The sequence below is a fragment of the Lichenostomus cassidix genome, chromosome 2 (genome assembly GCF_008360975.1).
Source record: "Lichenostomus cassidix isolate B80296 chromosome 2, HeHo_3.0, whole genome shotgun sequence".
Taxonomy (NCBI): domain Eukaryota; kingdom Metazoa; phylum Chordata; class Aves; order Passeriformes; family Meliphagidae; genus Lichenostomus; species Lichenostomus cassidix.
The window spans coordinates 115,968,433-115,985,373 of NC_139482.1; the positions used below are offsets into that span (position 1 = coordinate 115,968,433).

Sequence of the window (16,941 nt, forward strand, 5' to 3'; positions counted from 1 at the left end):
TACACCTTCTGGCATGCAGACTTCAGCCACCTGTTTACACCCACACTGTTTTTCTCTCAGGGCTCCTGCCTCGTAAGGGCAATGCAGGTATGACACATAACTGGGAAATTACTCTCTATTGTTCTTTCTCATTGTTTAAACCATCCCCACATTTCCTCACTTTTCCAAGGAAAGAACCACCATGTCCCTAATAGGCCGCTTATTTCTATAGTACAGTCCAGCTTTCAATATTGTTCTGCTGAGCAGCATCTACTGCAATGAATAAGGTGGCACTGATGCTAAAGGGGAAAATGTTAAAAATTAACATAAAAATAAGATATTCAGCATAGAATATCTCAGTAATCTCAGCTTTGGATTCACTACTTTGACAGGGAATTTTGCATAGCTTGTCAGCCCAAAATTAGTTGGGGTTTGGGTGATTTGTTTTGTGATTTGTTTTTCCCCACAATGAAGCTTGCAGGTTAAGCTCTCCCTCTTACTCTTTAACTCAGTACTTATAGCACTTACTCAGGATGTTTCTTCCCTGTAATTTCTTCCTTACTGAAAGAATTCAGACTGGTCTTTCCTGCCTCCCAGGCAAAGGTTTTCTGAGATCAGGTTCTCTGTTCTTACCATCTAACTGGTCTGTCCTGTTTTGCATGAGCTAGTTTCATATTTATAGGAAATGGAACCAAGACAAATTCTATAGCTAAAGGGGAGGAACAACCACCTGAAAAGACAGATGTAATTGCAGTCACCTCCAGCTAATGCTTGAATGGTTTAAATATTCACTGGAAACAAGACTTAATCCCAGATGAATTAATTCAATGCTCATAGACTCTCTCCTGCAATTCTGCCAGGAGATTGTACAGTTGTGCCAGTAAGATTCCAGCCCTAGTCTGTCTCCTCCCTTCTTCTTCCTCCTCATCCCAAATACCCTGGTACATACCTACATACCACAGTACAGTAAATATCTTACTCAACTTTAGGGACATCACCACACCCGATTGCAAAATTGCAGAAAATACTGGTTCTTGGAGGCCATCTAGTGGGAAGAGCAGAATACTCCAAGGAGGAAACCATTTCAAACTTTTCCTTCTTAAAGATGATTTAATGTAGTCTGGAAGACAAATAGGGTTACCTTGCTGATCAGTGGATTGTTCTTCCCACACAGCAAAAAGAAATTTGTTAGGCTCATACACCAAATTCAGTTAGCTGTATTGTCACAGGCTCTTCTTCTCTCTCTAGCATTAATTCTAAAAAATATACTAGGAGTTTTGTCTGTGCAGTGATAAACCATATTGTATAACACAGAGCAGAGAAAAGGTGTTTCAAACAAACTTTTAAAGTTGCTGTTAGGTGACTGCTAGAAAATTTTGGGTTCCTATAGTTTGTTTCTGGCCGGAGAACATGATGCAAAGTGTCAGGTATTGTAAGGAATAGACAGAAGTTTCTTTGGGTACAGCTTTCAGAGCCCTGAGAGCCCCATCAGTGCTGCAGCCCCTTCCCACTTTCATGGGGGTTTGGCTGCCTGTGTGTGAGCTCTGACACTGCCCCTGGAGTGAGCCTGCTCTGAGAATGAGCTGTGGAAGGGCTCTGTGAGAATGAGCTGTGGGCAGCCTTCTTGAAAGCTCCTGCCCCTTGGCTCAGCAGCCACATTTCAGTGTATTTAAGCTCAGGCCCTGGGCATGGGTACCTGTGCTCTGGGCATGTCTGTGTTGGGCCACGGATCTCATTTATCCTGACCCTGCTGGCATGACCACAGAAAGTACACACAGGTTGTAACCTGTACAGTATCCTCCTGATTTAGGACTATCACAGATGGAAACAAGGAGACAATGCCTGTTGTCAGTGCTTCATCTGTAGAATCTAAAACATTAGAAAAATACAAGTCTGCTTGAATAAAAGTTTATTTCATGTATCATAGAAAAATCATGCATATCATCAAATAAGGCTTTACAAGATAAAGAATATAAAGGAAAGACACATACAAATCCATAATATATAAACTTCTCTCATTGTATTACACACATTACTCCTTATAGTTACACACTTAGGAACAAACTACTACCATTGCAGACATTTCATTTGCAAGACTGATCTCTGGTTTTAAGGCTAAAACCTGCCCTCCTTACACAGGCAAATTCTTAGAGTTATTCTAAAGAACTCAGGCCGAACAACAGGTAGAAGATTGGACTTGGTTTCTAAGTATCATAGCTGCTATATTTACATGCAAATATAGAGTTGGCAACCCTCTTTTCACACTCAGTTCTATTTAGGAGTCAGTTAATAAAGTTACCTATATTAAAAAGATAACCATTTACTAAGTTGGCTGATATGACAAATGTAAAAATAAGCTGTAATACAACATGTTTAAGCTTGTAATTACCTGGAAGTGTTTTTCTGGTAGTCACAGTTAATGTTTCCTCATATTTTTTTTTTAACATGCATTTCACATTCTCTTATGTAGTTGCCTCATGATATAGAACAAGTTACAGAGTGTTTTACTTGAAAAACCTGAGAAACTTACCAGACCTATTCAGATATGGTACCTGAGAGTATGAGGTTCTACAAAACAGAGCTGAAGTATAAACCTGAATTCTTCATTACTCCAAATCCTTCTTGATGTTAACAAGAGTTTGGAGGCTATGCTAGAGAGGAGAATTTTATCTGATTGCCTAATGTTAGTCCCTTTTTGGACAACACACACAGCCACTGAACAAAACTTTCACCAAGTCTGAAGCAAAGCAGAGAAAAAACAGTATCAGTGTAATGCATGCAACTGTTACTATCACATTGTCACCTTTCACAGGTTTCTCATATACATTCATCTGCTGTTTAAATTCTAGCTGCACTGAACTATCAAACAAGGCAGAAAGAAACTACCTTGTTTACTAAGTTAATGGCAAGCTACCTCTTGACTTCAAGTGAAACTTCTATCCAGCTACAGGAAAAGTCAGACACTTTAGAGGAAACAATTAGGTTCACATTCTTTTAATACAAAGGAATGAGTGTCTGCATCTCATTGCTGCTGACTCCTGTTACTTCCAGAAAAATTCTTGGAGGATATATAAAACCGAACTGAAAAGAACCAAAAGTGGAATCAGCACTGAACTATGCCCTCCAAACTTACTTATTTTAACTGATATTTTGATGATGACTTTACACTGCATCCTCGTATTTATGAAGGCCTCACAAGGTATAAGGACCCCAAATAATGCTGAATGTACAAGAGAAACAGTTTCACAAATGGGATAGAACGTGCTTTTGAGGCAAAAATGTCTTTTTGCTATCATGCCTTATTATTTTGCTCAATTTTTGAAATGACAGAAGAGTCCCTGTCAAGCACTTGGTTGCACACACATATTTATGACAAACCCAAGAGTCTCATCTACTAAATCATTTGAAAAGGACAGGATTTTACTACACAATGTATTTAAATGTCTAGTGCTATCATAGTCCACAACATTTTACAAAGATAAGTCTCATATTTTAAAATATATGAAAGCTTTTCCTTGTACCAAGGGTGATTACTTCAAACTTTATAAGCATAATCAAGTCCTCTTTCCTGGAAGAGAAATACATTTTTCTGTAGCTTGCCTTAAAGTGTGATCCAAGTTCATTATTATGTTATTGAACATAAATTTATATATTAATGTTTCAATAGTGCAGAAGATACACAGAATAAATCACTGTAAAGGAAAACTGTTCTGGCTTTCTGTTGCTATATCAGCTTAATTACACAATGCTGGCAAATAATTCCATTTATACATAACAACACTGCACCTTTGACAAGATACTCAATCAAAAAAATAGGTTTGCTGAAATGCAGAAAAGGTTCCAGTGTAAACTGGATTATAATTATAGATCAATTCTTTTGCTTCCTCATCTTCACTGGAGAAATGGTGCAGGCTCTTCCGGGCTGCAAAACATTGTAAAAGTACAGATAATTTTCATGTTATCCTCCCTGACAATATTTATCTTGGTAAAGTAAGTTATTCTGTGTAGCACAACAACAAATGGAATTACAGAAGCTTGTATGCGAAGAACTGTGATGATACATCTTCAGAAAGCTGGTTACAGCATATTTTATTACTGGAGAGGGAGAATTCGAAGCCAAGACTGTATAAAAATAGTTATCCATGAAATACTGGCAGTATCTACCAGAAATACCAGTACTTTTAACTCTGAAAGAAATGCATCAGAGTATCAGCCTACTGAAATCTGCAGTGTTGGCAAGGACTGTACTGGTGAGGACAGTAAAATTGAATCCTCTTCTGGTTTATCATGTTGGCAACTCTATACAAGTTAAAATTAATGATGGATGGATACAAAAATGGTATTTCAGTAGAATGGTTTAGTTAGCAAGTGATCACAAATGACTATATTTTTACTGGCTAAAAACAGTTTAACATTTTTCATCTTGTGGTTTATTTTCAGAGTTAGGGAAGACATTCTGCCTTACATTAGCTAAAAATGTCAATTACTCATTGCAAAGATATGATATAAAGTACTCAGTAGGAACAGCTTATTCTTCAGTACCTCCCCAAAAGACTGGGGAGGCAATGAAAAATAACTTGGGATTTGGTAGATGAGATGGTGGGTGGCTAAAGAAAGTTTGCTCTACTGAAACTGTAGGTCAGCAGATCCAAAAGCTAGTGACACATCTGTGTGGCACTCTGCACAAGCTCCTTGTATGGGTGCTCATATATAACAGAACAGTGTCTCTTAACAGGATTTACAAGCAGAGTCAGCACTTGTTTTGCCCCACTTAACTTGGATAATGGCCTGAGCAAGCTTACTGCTATTTGTAATAGAGTATGCAGACAGACACTAGAGAAAGCAGCAAACAAAACCAGAAAACACACTGCATTCTAGTGTTACACTACAAAATTAAAAACAGACTCATACTGTATTTTCTCTTATTTTCCCCTTCATTTTTGACATTGTTCACCATCTCACAGAATGGCCTGGGTTGGAAGGGACCTTAAACATCATCTTGTTCCAACACATTCCACTAGAGCAGGCTGCTCAGAGGCCCTGTTTAGCCTGGCTGTAAGTTGCCTATCAAAATGATTTTACTACATTTTCACAAAGAATAGTAGGACTACTTTATGCAAAAAGGCACCTTAATTTTGTATGAAATGCAACATTTATTTCTACACTTTCACTGACCAGGTCAGCACAAATTGCATTTCTTTAAATCACTGTCTACTTTCTTCATTTAGGTGACTCTTTTGATTAGAGATTAAGTGTAGAGAGAAAACTCAACTAGCTTAATTATTATGTTCCTCATAGTCCCAATCAAGGAGGCAAGACAATTTCATAAAATAGTCCAGCAGAATGGTTTAGTAGGGATAAATAAAGGAATAAAGTTTGATTCCTTCAAATACTCTTGTATTTATATCCTTAGTTACTTCTAGATTCTTAGGGTATAAACAAACAAAAAGCAGTTCTGCAACATTCACAGACTTCTTGTGCTGTTGATAGTATATAACTGTAGGGCACCATATTGCACCCCTCTGACACATCCGTACTGCCCAAGCTGTATTTATAGTCCTGGTGAATGCATTTTGCAAGCAATATTGAGAACACATTGAATGACTGTAACCCAGTCTGGAACTGAAGAAGCCCCTGGAATTATGAATGGAGTACTTTTTTTGTTTTATTGCCTTTTTGCAAGAGAGGCCAAAATGTTACAGCAATATTTTGAAATGGTAGAAAATCACAGAACAATGTTTTAGAGCCAGCCTAGTGAAAAGAGTTTGTGGAATGCTTGGCCTTTTGATGTTACTTTCACTAAGCCATTCTATTTCTAGTATCCTTTGGTGTTTTATAAGCCTATAAAGCTTGCAGAGTAATCTTCTCAGAAAGCAATGAGAGGTACTGAACTTCGACAGTTGAAAAAGAAATCCATCTTCTTCAGTGTTTTTCAGTAATGCTTCACTCCAACCCCCAACATTTACAGATAATAAACTTTTTACCTTCATTAACAAAGAAATCAGCCATATAATATGCTGCTCTTACAGCAGATGGCGAATGTGGAATACCAGGCGAGTCCTTCCACTCAAAAGGATTTTTCTCTGGATGCCATTGCATGCCATAAATTGGATATTTGTATGCTACAACAAAACACAAAGTGTGTAAAGGTGTATGCCTTGAGAATTATGTGCTTAATCTTACTGCAAAATAAACTCAAAGGACAAGCTACAAATATACCTCACTTATCAACAGTTTCACAAACGCTTAAAGAGAAAGTTGAAATGCTGTTAAAGTCACAGTAGAACTGAAGGAAAATCAATAGATATTGTAAAAGAAGGGTCTCATTCCATGCAAGAAAATATTTATACATCACTTTATCACTTTTTTGGTTATTCATTTCAGAATTAATGTATATACACAGGAAAAAATAATGTTTCAAGTGTATCAGTCTCAAAACTTCCTATCTGCTGCCAGCATCACTCAGCATTCACAGCCATACAGGATGCCATTTCCATGGGAGAGATCCAAGTCTTAGTATCTCCCTGAAGGTCCAGTCAATCCAGGGGCAGCTCCCATCTGCTCTGGCCAGGCCTCATACATTTTGGGGGAGTCAGTCCTTAACTCTGTTCCAGGAAATAGCGGCACAGCAGCTGATGGCTGCTCTGTGATAAACGCTTGCAGGCACGGGTGATGCCTGTCATTAGCCTAATCAGGTTTGCTGATCAAAGTGCTATTCTTCTCTTTTGGGGCACAGCCAGGACGCCACACAGAAGAATCCCATTGGTGACAGCTGGGCCTTATGGTAGGACTGCTAGTGATGCACTGATCAAGATAAAACACTCCCTGAAGAGCTAACTTGTTTCTCGAGCTGAGCAAGCCCAGTGTGAAACAGACAACACAAGCAATGCAAAAGGCTTTTGAAGGAGAGCAATTACCAACATTGCTGCTACAGCAATGAGGGATACTGCTGTTCCCTCAGCAGCCTGGATTGTTCTTCCCATACAGTAAACAGATAGAGGGCACCAGGGAAACGCAAGCCTAAGCAGACAGCTGGAAAGAAAGGTTTGGCAGAAGCACACTGCACTGTGCAGAGATTCAACTGCTGCAGCACAAGTGCTGTGCAGCTCACATCACAGTGCTCAAATGTGCCAGTGCTAAAGTGTAACAGCATATCTGGAAGGGAAACAGTGGGTGGGAGGAGTAACAAGGCTCACAGTACTCAAAAGATAAAATATCTCTGCAAACAGAGAATGCTCCTACAGCCAGAGCACTGACAGGGCTGATGCTCATCCTGCTGTTCTAACAACTTGCAATATCAATTCACATCAATGCCACACTACCTCTAAAGAACCAGTTTGTTACAGTCACAGTTTCCAAAGGAAATTAATTTCCTTACCTTCCATGGTAGAAATAAACTCCACTTCATCATCGGTGTTAGTGGTCAGAACATTATAGAATTTACGAAGTTTTTCATTATTTGTGAAATTCTGTGGTAAGGAGAGGGGGAAGAGAGAAAAGGTGTTATTTGTTTATTTCTAGTTTTATAAAAAAAAAAAGTTTGTATGCAGGAAATAAAAAGATCAAATACCTCCATGGAGAGGCTCCACATATGAAAGTTTGATGTCAACGGCTCAGTAGCAAGTGCGTGTAATACATCATCAGGGAAATTCCTGAACATTTTACTGTCTTTTGCAGCTATTACAAAGAAAAAAAAATATATTTTTCATTACCCAAACTGGTCTCAGCTTAACTAATACTGAACAGAAGACAAGTAATAAAATGCTGTATTAAAGTAAACTTTTTTCGGCAGTAAATCTTTATTATTTTAGAGTATCCCACAAGAAATATCAGTGAAATAACTACAACAGATCCCCAATATGATGTTACCACTGTTCACTGGTCTTGACCCAGAGAGGATCCAACTTTGCTACCTAAGTTCTCACTAAAATAAGCATCATTCCTTGCCACTTATTTCAGCTGCCTTTCCCCTCACAATGAGCACAAATGACAGAATTTGTGAATCCTACATGGTCTGCAGATGGATTACTCACAAAGGGTAAAGTATTAACAGAGGCCACATTTTACCAGTGCTGCTGAGTGCCACAGACTGTCTTAAAGGACCTCTCTGATTTCAATACTGTTCAAACAGGACAGTAATGCTACTATTCATCATCAGGAAAAATGTGATTGAAAAATTTAAAACCATCTGCTTTCCAAGTTTAATAGGTTTTGAACCTGTGAATTTTGTTCAGCTTGGTAACAAAAAGGGCCCTAGGCAAATGTAATTTCGCAGGTCCAAATTTTCAAATGAGTCAGAGAGCCACAACTGTGGTTTTTGCTGACTGCTCTTGGTTTCAAATGGCTTGTGCTCACTTCACTGCTTTAGAAGTGACAGTTGCACTGACTTTACAAAAACAGTCAAGGCACCTTAATAACAAAGAATTTAACAAGATAATAACCAGAAACCTTCCAAATATTCATGCCGCAATATTTATCATGAGCAAAACAATACCTCTCAGCAAAACTCAAGACATAAGATATAATTAATTTTTTACCTGAGGTAAAGTTCAGAGGAAGTGAAAAACCATTTGTCTTGGTATGAACAAGTAAAATTTCACCACTTGTGAGATACGTAAGCTCTTCGTGTCCGAGACATGTTCCCCATATTGGGAAATAATCTCCTTTATCATTAGCCTTCAAAACAAAAGCAACAACATAAGGAAACAGTAATGAAAATTTACAAAAAGGACTCTGACAAAAACTTCCTACTCTTTTCACTTTCATTTGTGTAGGTGAGAAGTATAACTACTACACTACTATGAATTGCTAGTGTAGTAATTCACAGGAATTTTAACAGTTCAATTGCAATTGAAATAAGCCCAGACTCCCTTAGAGTCTCCTAAAATATGAAGGCTAGAGGAGTACACTGAAGCAGCAAACTGAGCTTGATGTGGACCTTGATTTGACTGCTCTGTTCTACAAATAAGTAATGCTGAGAGCAGCTTAAACATAAACCACAAAATGGCAACATTTCTATAACAAGAGCAATCATTAGAAGGAACACAGAAGAGTATGTCACCTTTTTGAGGGAAAGCCTACTCATTCATACTTTTATATGAAGCACACTATGATGACATAGCAAGGGACCTTTGCAATGTCTGTGCTCACCCAACGGTGTTAAGAAAACATGAATCCTACTACTAGTATAGTTGTACGGGATATATTTATATGATTGTTTAACTAGCAGGTTTGGACCTGTGCTCCGAAAAGACAAAATGCAAGTCTAAGCAACATTAAAGAGTAGCAATCATTTTCAAAAGAATAAAAATTGGCAAGTCAGTGTGAAAACAATACCAAAAAAAACCAAAAAGGAGAAAAAGAAAGCAAAAAACCAAGAACACAACTAGCTTCTTATGACCTAACTCAGCATGGTGCAGACATGCAGTGGCAATCTGCAGTTTCAAATGGTTTCTACCTCATAGTAAGCACATGCTAGAGACTGGGATGTTTCAGAACTCCTATTTTTGTGAAACCTGACTAGTTTTTCTTAACTTGTTTCAAGACATTTGTAAGTTATGCATACCACAACACACACACCAACCCTGAAGAGCTGCTGCTAAAAACCATTTTTGAGAAAGCTAAAATGACAGGCTCAGAATAAAAATGTTCCCCTACTGCATTACTGGAAATATGGTAATAAAAGCCCACAGAACTACTTCTTAGAGCAAAACAAGGAAGAGGTACAGAAAGAAGGCTAATAGTCTTAAGAGAAGGCTAAAAGAAGGCAGAGTCTTCATGACATGTACACTTGTCATGTACAACAAGGCACAGGACATACGTGAAAGACAGCAGAGTCACAAGTGAGGACTAAAACTACTGAAGGCAAAAAAATAAACTAAAGTTTAAAAACATTTAAAACTGAAACAAAGATTTTGTGCCCCTTCCCCCTCCTAAAAAATAAAGTAGAGCCCAGATAATAACCATGCATTAACACCCACAACATCCCATTTTAAAAACTAATTTAAGAGCTGGGAAACAGTATTTCATTTGGATTTTTGCCTAACTAGTAAAATTCTACTGACTTGAATGGGGATTAGTATTTCACATACTGTATTCATATTAAAGCAGAAGCAAATCAAAGTGATTTCTCATTGTGAACACTTGCAAATGAAAAGGACCCCTCATATGTTTTAGAAAAACAAAATTCAGTCGTTCTGTACCTACAAAGATACTCTAGACCACTGTAGCTTACCTTACATTAGTAAAACCAGCAATATTTTATAGCACTAATTAAGACTTGAAAGATGAAAATCAAAACACAAAATTATCACAAGCAGCAATGAAAAAATTCTGACTTGCTAGAAAGGGTTACCTATGATGAACTGAATATTATTTTCTGCCTTTTGCTCACTGGTAGTACACATATATAGCTAATAAACCTGTCTCTCTGATCATAAAGTGACATAGGCAATTCAGTCCACCATTGTGAAATGTCAACATAATTTCATAATCATACAACAAACCACAAGAAACTCTTGCCCCAAGAGACAGGCCACAGTTCACACAGTGAGCAGTTTCAAAAAGACAAATCAAATTGTCTCACATAAAAGTGAGACAGTCTTTGCAAGATTCACCATGAATAGAGACAGACAAAGGAATAAAAAAATTGGTGCCACAGGGACTGAAGAGTAAAGGTAACTCAATTACTGAATTGCAATTCCTGACTGCCAACGAACACTTCACACAGAGCCATAAAACCTCTGAATAAACAACCTGAAGAACTTTGGAGTTTAAGACCATAACATAACATATAACAGGAGTGGGTGTCACAAGTCTGTATCTTAAGCTATTAATTCAGAAGCTTTTTGCAGAAGCAAGAAATAAGCTACTTATTTTCAGCCCTCCAGTTAACACATTGAATGACAGTGCAAAACTATGAAAAATATGAAGCTGTCATTTTGAACTCTGAACAGTGATAGAAGAACCAACTGCTCCTTAGTAATTACCTCCAAGGCCTTGTGGTAAAACAGCTTAGCAACTCTGGAATACTCTGAAGTCTGAAGATCCACACCACCTCCTGGAAAAAGTACCCTGAAAGGCAACATCCAAGAATATGATTAGCAACTGTGATCAACCCAAAACTTGGACAAGGTACACAGAGAAATGTCTGAAAGCAGTTTTAAGGGTACAATTTGGGTGTAGGTTTCAGAAATCTATAGATAGGCATCTATACTCCCATTATGGGAAGCAGGGATCTAGTCAGGAAAGCCACTGGAGCTTAAAATAGGTTTTCTAGAGCAGACACCTGAGTGGTTGGTTGGCTGAACAGTGTCGGCTCCACTGGCTGTACTGACTAGCATTCCATTAATTATGTGAGTTTGGACAGCTAGTGCACATGCAGACAGCTTAGTTAAGGTGTTTCAGTCTTTAACTAAATCATATTCTAAATTTTAGTGGTCTTCTGCTGAAGAATGGTTACTCTATTACAAAGTATAGGTCAAGCCTGATGCAACACATGGAAGAAGAAAGTAAACAGAAAATACATAAAACACAGAGATTTCAGCTGATATACAAAAGGGTTGCATGCCATGACTGTGAATTCCTATCCTGACTCTCAGCTGGCTCTCACTACCACTTTAAAATTCCAGCCCAAATCTTAATTCATCCTGCTCAGTTTCAGAAAAGTAGAATTGTGGCCCTGGCATAGTGACCTTCCTATTGGAGACAAGACAGATCAAAAAGTTCCTGTCAAAAAGGAAGAAAAGTATGTTTGGTCATAACCTTTGATCACACAGGATCCCACAGAGCTAAAGAAGACAAAGCAATCAACCCCAAGGGCAATTTCAAAGAAATAGTGCACAAGCTTTTTCCACCACAAAATACAATCAGCAATGGCAATTCCCTGTGTGGCTGCCCAAACCCAAATAAACACCACAGAAGAAAAATATTCAGTACAGTCTAGCAGAGTATTCACATGGACACATGATGACATGGAAAGTAATCAAGTACCATCAGGAACAGTAACATGAAATAAAGGAAGCCTCTTCTGGCTGTAACTGGAACAGTGCCTGCAAAACCAACAGAACTGGATCTGTGAGCATTCCCTAAACCACTGCTGCAGAACCTCAATTAGATTTACTCAAGTCTCATCCATGAGTTGTGGATTTTTTACTTAAATGGGTGTAGGATTTCCTCTACATTTCAGTGGTCTGGAATTGGCAACCTGTATCAGCGAGATACTAACAAGCAGTTAGAAACAACCAACATCTCAAATGATCCCAAGCATTTGCAGAGCAAGTGTGCCCCTTGTGACCCCTTTTTTAAAAGCAAATAATGCACAGGATCATGTAAAAGCCATCAAGTATTTGGTGGAAAAGGAATATTCACAAAAACACAAAACACTTTACTTCCCAGTGTCAACACTGAAAATTAATACAACTGAAGGTATTTTCAAAACAGGCTAGATTATAGATTTATTCAGAGATCTAATTAGATAAATACACCAGTCTTTACCTGGAAGTGGTAGAAAATTCACTTCATCTGTTTAAACCAAAACCTGGAGTATACTAATTAGGAAAAATGATCATCATTTTTGCTAATGCAAAAAGGAAATAACCCATTAAGTAGCAATGATAATGGCTTGACATTGTCATAAGCAGATTGAAATGCAACTACGTGTATTCCAGTATCTCTAACTGGTTAGTGCTGATGATTTCCACTGGGCATTTCAATGGCTACCTTAGGAGTATATTCATAAAATTATGTGTCTACTCTAGTAAATTTCATGATTTTAAGAAGGTAGCATTTAATAGTAAGCAATTTCCAACTTCAGAGAACAATATGAAAGAGCAATGTATTTCCTTCTTATTTTGAATTTCCACAGAATAAAAGTCATTCCCTCCAGAGATACTTTTTGTTATTTACACACAGTTTTATTGTGGAAGCCAACAGCTGACAGTGGAGGACCACAAGAGGAAATATAGACCACCCTTAGTCACCTACATAGCACAGACTCAACTGACAGTCCCTGCAAGGATGGAAGGACAAAGGAAGTGGATCTACTTGCCACACACCTTCTCTGCATTGAAGTAGGTGGGGATGTAGAAACAATGAGAGACCTCATTGGTGGAAAGCCCTCTTGGCAACCAAAGAGAAGCTGGTAGCCATGAGAAAGGGATGAAATGATTCATTTTGTCTCCAACACGATGAGTCACAGCAGAGAAAGCATCACTGTCTTATACTTGCTTATAGCACAATACTGCAAAGACCCACGTCTTAGTGTCCAGGGCATGCTGAGGTACACAGGAGGACAATGCACTCCTCAGACAGCCAAAGGTCTAAATCCGCAAGCTCTACACGTGCTGATTAACTTTCTAATATGTGCATAAGCTTAACAAATGTATTCATGGTTTAAGATGCTCATCTCATGACTACAACTAGCCCAATCACATGCTCTGGCCTCGCACACTATCACGGCTGTGAAGTGCAGCATCAGCTGATTTGACTCTTCTGAAGTGCACTTTTAGTACAAGGCTAACAAAAACCATAAAAGGTTCTGACTTTGCTTAGTCCACAATAAAATTTGTTAGGCAAGACCACATTATGCCACATTTGAAATGTATGAAGAACACAGGGGTGGATAGTTGCCACAGATCCCCTGAAAAGCCAGGAAGCTTTTCTAACAAAGACCTAAGCCACAGAATCACAATGGGCAAGACAGATCATTCAAGTAGCAAGAGAGAGAGCATACATGGAGTAAAGAGTAGAAGAGACTGGAAATCAGGAACTTTTATAACAGAGGAGATACAAAAAGGATGGAAAGAGGGAAGAAAGGGTAGGAACAGGGGTGAAATAGCAAGAAAGTGCTATTAAACATCAAAATGACGGTGACAGCTCAAATGAGGAAGACAGAAAAATTAACAAAGAGGAAGTGGAATATTATACTTGCAAAATTGCTCATAACTATAATGCCACTTCTGCCTGCCTGCAGACAAGCACAAGAGAATGCCAAGATAAGCCTTGGCACTGTTGCAGATTATCTGACGTGTTCCCCAAGGAAGGAAAGGCAAATAATACTCACACCAATACTGGATGAAATAATGCACTCTGTGTCTTAGAACATATTTTCATGCCTGCAGTGCCCAGCACAACCTCTTGAGATAGCAGGAATACAATGTTCTTGGGAACACAGCAGAGCTCAAAAACAGAACAATCATGTCTTTCAATAGAAAATCAGTGCTCAAGACATACCCATTAATAGAGTGGAATATTTTATCATATTCTTCATCTGTAAGATTTAATCTGAAACACACAAAAAAATTATAGAATACATTAAAAATACATGTATTTAACCACAAAAATATCATCTCTATTAAACAGAAATGTCTGACACAGAAAATATGCAGAAGGCATGCTTTAAACAGCATAAAATAGACACAAATCAAATGAAACATTTCACTTGAAACAGCTCAATCCACACGATTGAAAACAGGGCCCTGTGAGGTACAGCTCCTGATGAGGTACTCTGAGACCCTTTTGCAGACACTTGAAAAATTTACCATTTACATGAATGGCATGGTTATTATTTCCTGCAGACCGGCAACTCCGGTTTCCAACTGACTCCAAGAAGGGCAGAGCTGCAAACAGTGGGTCACACCCATGCACCCCCAGCCTCCTTGCCAGGGTGGCAGTTTGAAAAGAAGAAAAGGCCTTGGCTCTGTTGTAAGCCCTGCTCAGCAATAACAAAAACACCTCTATATCTTCAACCCTGTGTTCAGCACAAATCCAAAACACACTCCCACACCAGCTACTGTGAAGAAAATTAACTCTACCCCAGCCAAAATCAGCACAGATGGCTACACTTCTGCAGAACTGATATGCTGGATATAAGTGAAAGTGTTCAACTTTGCTGCAAGTAACTTAATTGCCACGATTAAACGCATCCATTAATTGGTGAAGCTTTTGGTCAACATTCTGAAAGCTCCAGCAGCTAAGTGAGGAATGCTGGCTTCTAATTTGGGCTCTTAAGTGGTGCTCTTATTGCACTGTGTAGATACAGCCTATTTTATTCTTCTGCAGCTGTATTAGCACTGTTTTTAAGTACTGAAATTTATAATTTCATCACCTGGTTTCAGTATATTTCATATTTTATAGCTAAGCATTGGTATGAAGAATTGTCAGCTGCTACTTTGCTACTTTTTACCAAACAACCAAAATACAAAGAGTTAGTGACCCATAGTTTGAACAGAACTGGACTTTGGTTTCTCTTGAAGGAGAGTACCGATAGCCTTCCTTGATTCCTTGAATTCTAGGGCTACAGAAGGTGAAAAAATATATAGAAATCTATGTATCTAGGCATCTGTGTGTGTTTGTGGTGCACTACAGACTGAATATAGCTAACTTCAAAAACCATGCATGTGAACTACAGAAAGCAATTTTACTGGTGAAAAGAAATTAGTACTTTTCATAGAAAGACTAGTAACACAGGAAGAAGTATTAAAAAGTACATGGCCCACTCTGCTTTTATTTTGATTTCTGAAACTCCCTGAAAACCGTGGCATCGCCAAATGGTCTCTGAGGAGCAATAAACATCTAAAAAAGCAGCACAACTGCTTTCTGTGTCTCTAAAATAGTACATACCTTCATAATGCAATTACTGTCCACTCCTAAGGACATAAAAAAACATACCTGATTGGCACAGCTCGAGCACCAGCAGATTCCACAAACTTCACATATGAAGCTGCAATATAAGATCTTCCAAATTTCTGGTATTCATCAAAGTGACATTCCTGTGACAATATCCCTGAAGGGCCCAAGGAAGAAAATTAGCACTATACAAATGGCAAATGCTACGTACTGACAGAAAAATCACAAATTCACTGAATCAATTAGGTTGGAAAAGACATCTGAGATCATCAAATCTGAACTGAACAGTATGACAAAACACCACCATGTCAACTAAACCATGACAGAAGTGCCATGTCCAATCTTTCCTTAAACACCTCTAAGGACAATGAATCCACCACCTCCCTGGGCAATCCATTACAGTATCTAATGATCCGTTCTGTTTGGAAATTATTTCTAATGTCAACCTAAACCTATCTTCGGTAGCTTAAGACTGTGTCCTCTTGTCCTATTGTTAGCTGCCGAGAAGAGAGCGATCCCCACCTGGCTACAACCTCCTTTCAGGCAACTGTGCAGAACGATAAGGTCACCCCTGAGCCTTCTCTTCTGCAGCCCAAACCACCCCAGGCTCCTCAGCAGCTCCTCCTAAGCCTTGTGCTCTTATTAAGTAATTAATTAAGCTCCCATTTCCTATATGCCAGCTTGCAGCGATACATTTATTGCTCAGAGGAACTGCAGGCACCGAGACAACGGGGCAGCAATTCCGGTGCCCTGTCACAAGGTACCACCTAAGCACACATTACCTGACTAACACCCGACTGCCCTGCTATGCCTGCTCAGTACCATAACTTCTCACAAATAAGCTTGATTTTTAGAGCAAGCACGTACAGCGTAACGCCGCTTATAACAGCTCTAGCCGAACCTAGGCTCGGGGAGACACTTCCCTCCCCAGCAGGGCCGCGGCAGGATGCGAGGAGGGCCCGCGGTGCCTTACCGATGATGGGTCTGTCATTGCGCTCCGCCGGGAGGTCGCGCCGCGCCAGGGAGGCTGCGGAGCCGCAGCGCAGCAGGACCAGGAGGAGCCCTGCCAGGATGGGACAGAGCCCTGCCAGGCGCCCCATGGCCACTGCCGGGCACAACCAACGGCTGCGAGCACGGCACGGCACGGCACGGCACGGCACGGCACGGCTCGCCTCCCGGCTCGCCTCCGGGCACGGCTGGCGGCTGGGCTCGGCGCCCGCCCCGCCCCGCGCCACGCAGCCCGGCCCGCCCCGCCCGGAGCGCGGCTCGCTGGGAAATGCAGTCCGGCCCGCCGCCCCGCCCGCAGCGCATCCCCGCGCCACCCGCCGCCTGCCC

At 39.6% G+C, this 16,941-nt stretch overlaps 1 protein-coding gene across 1 annotated transcript; it reads right to left on the reverse strand.

Moving 5' to 3' along the window:
• Positions 1–1,873: 1,873 nt before the first annotated feature.
• GGH (gamma-glutamyl hydrolase) lies at positions 1,874–16,834 on the reverse strand. The gene is made up of 9 exons (XM_085052922.1): positions 16,580–16,834; positions 15,649–15,763; positions 14,212–14,262; positions 10,968–11,052; positions 8,517–8,655; positions 7,550–7,656; positions 7,358–7,448; positions 5,964–6,101; positions 1,874–3,901 (listed from the first exon to the last, which is right to left on the reverse strand). The coding sequence occupies exons 1-9, from the start codon at positions 16,704–16,706 to the stop codon at positions 3,780–3,782; spliced, it is 975 nt and encodes a 324-aa protein (XP_084909048.1). The 5' UTR covers positions 16,707–16,834; the 3' UTR covers positions 1,874–3,779.
• Positions 16,835–16,941: the final 107 nt, after the last annotated feature.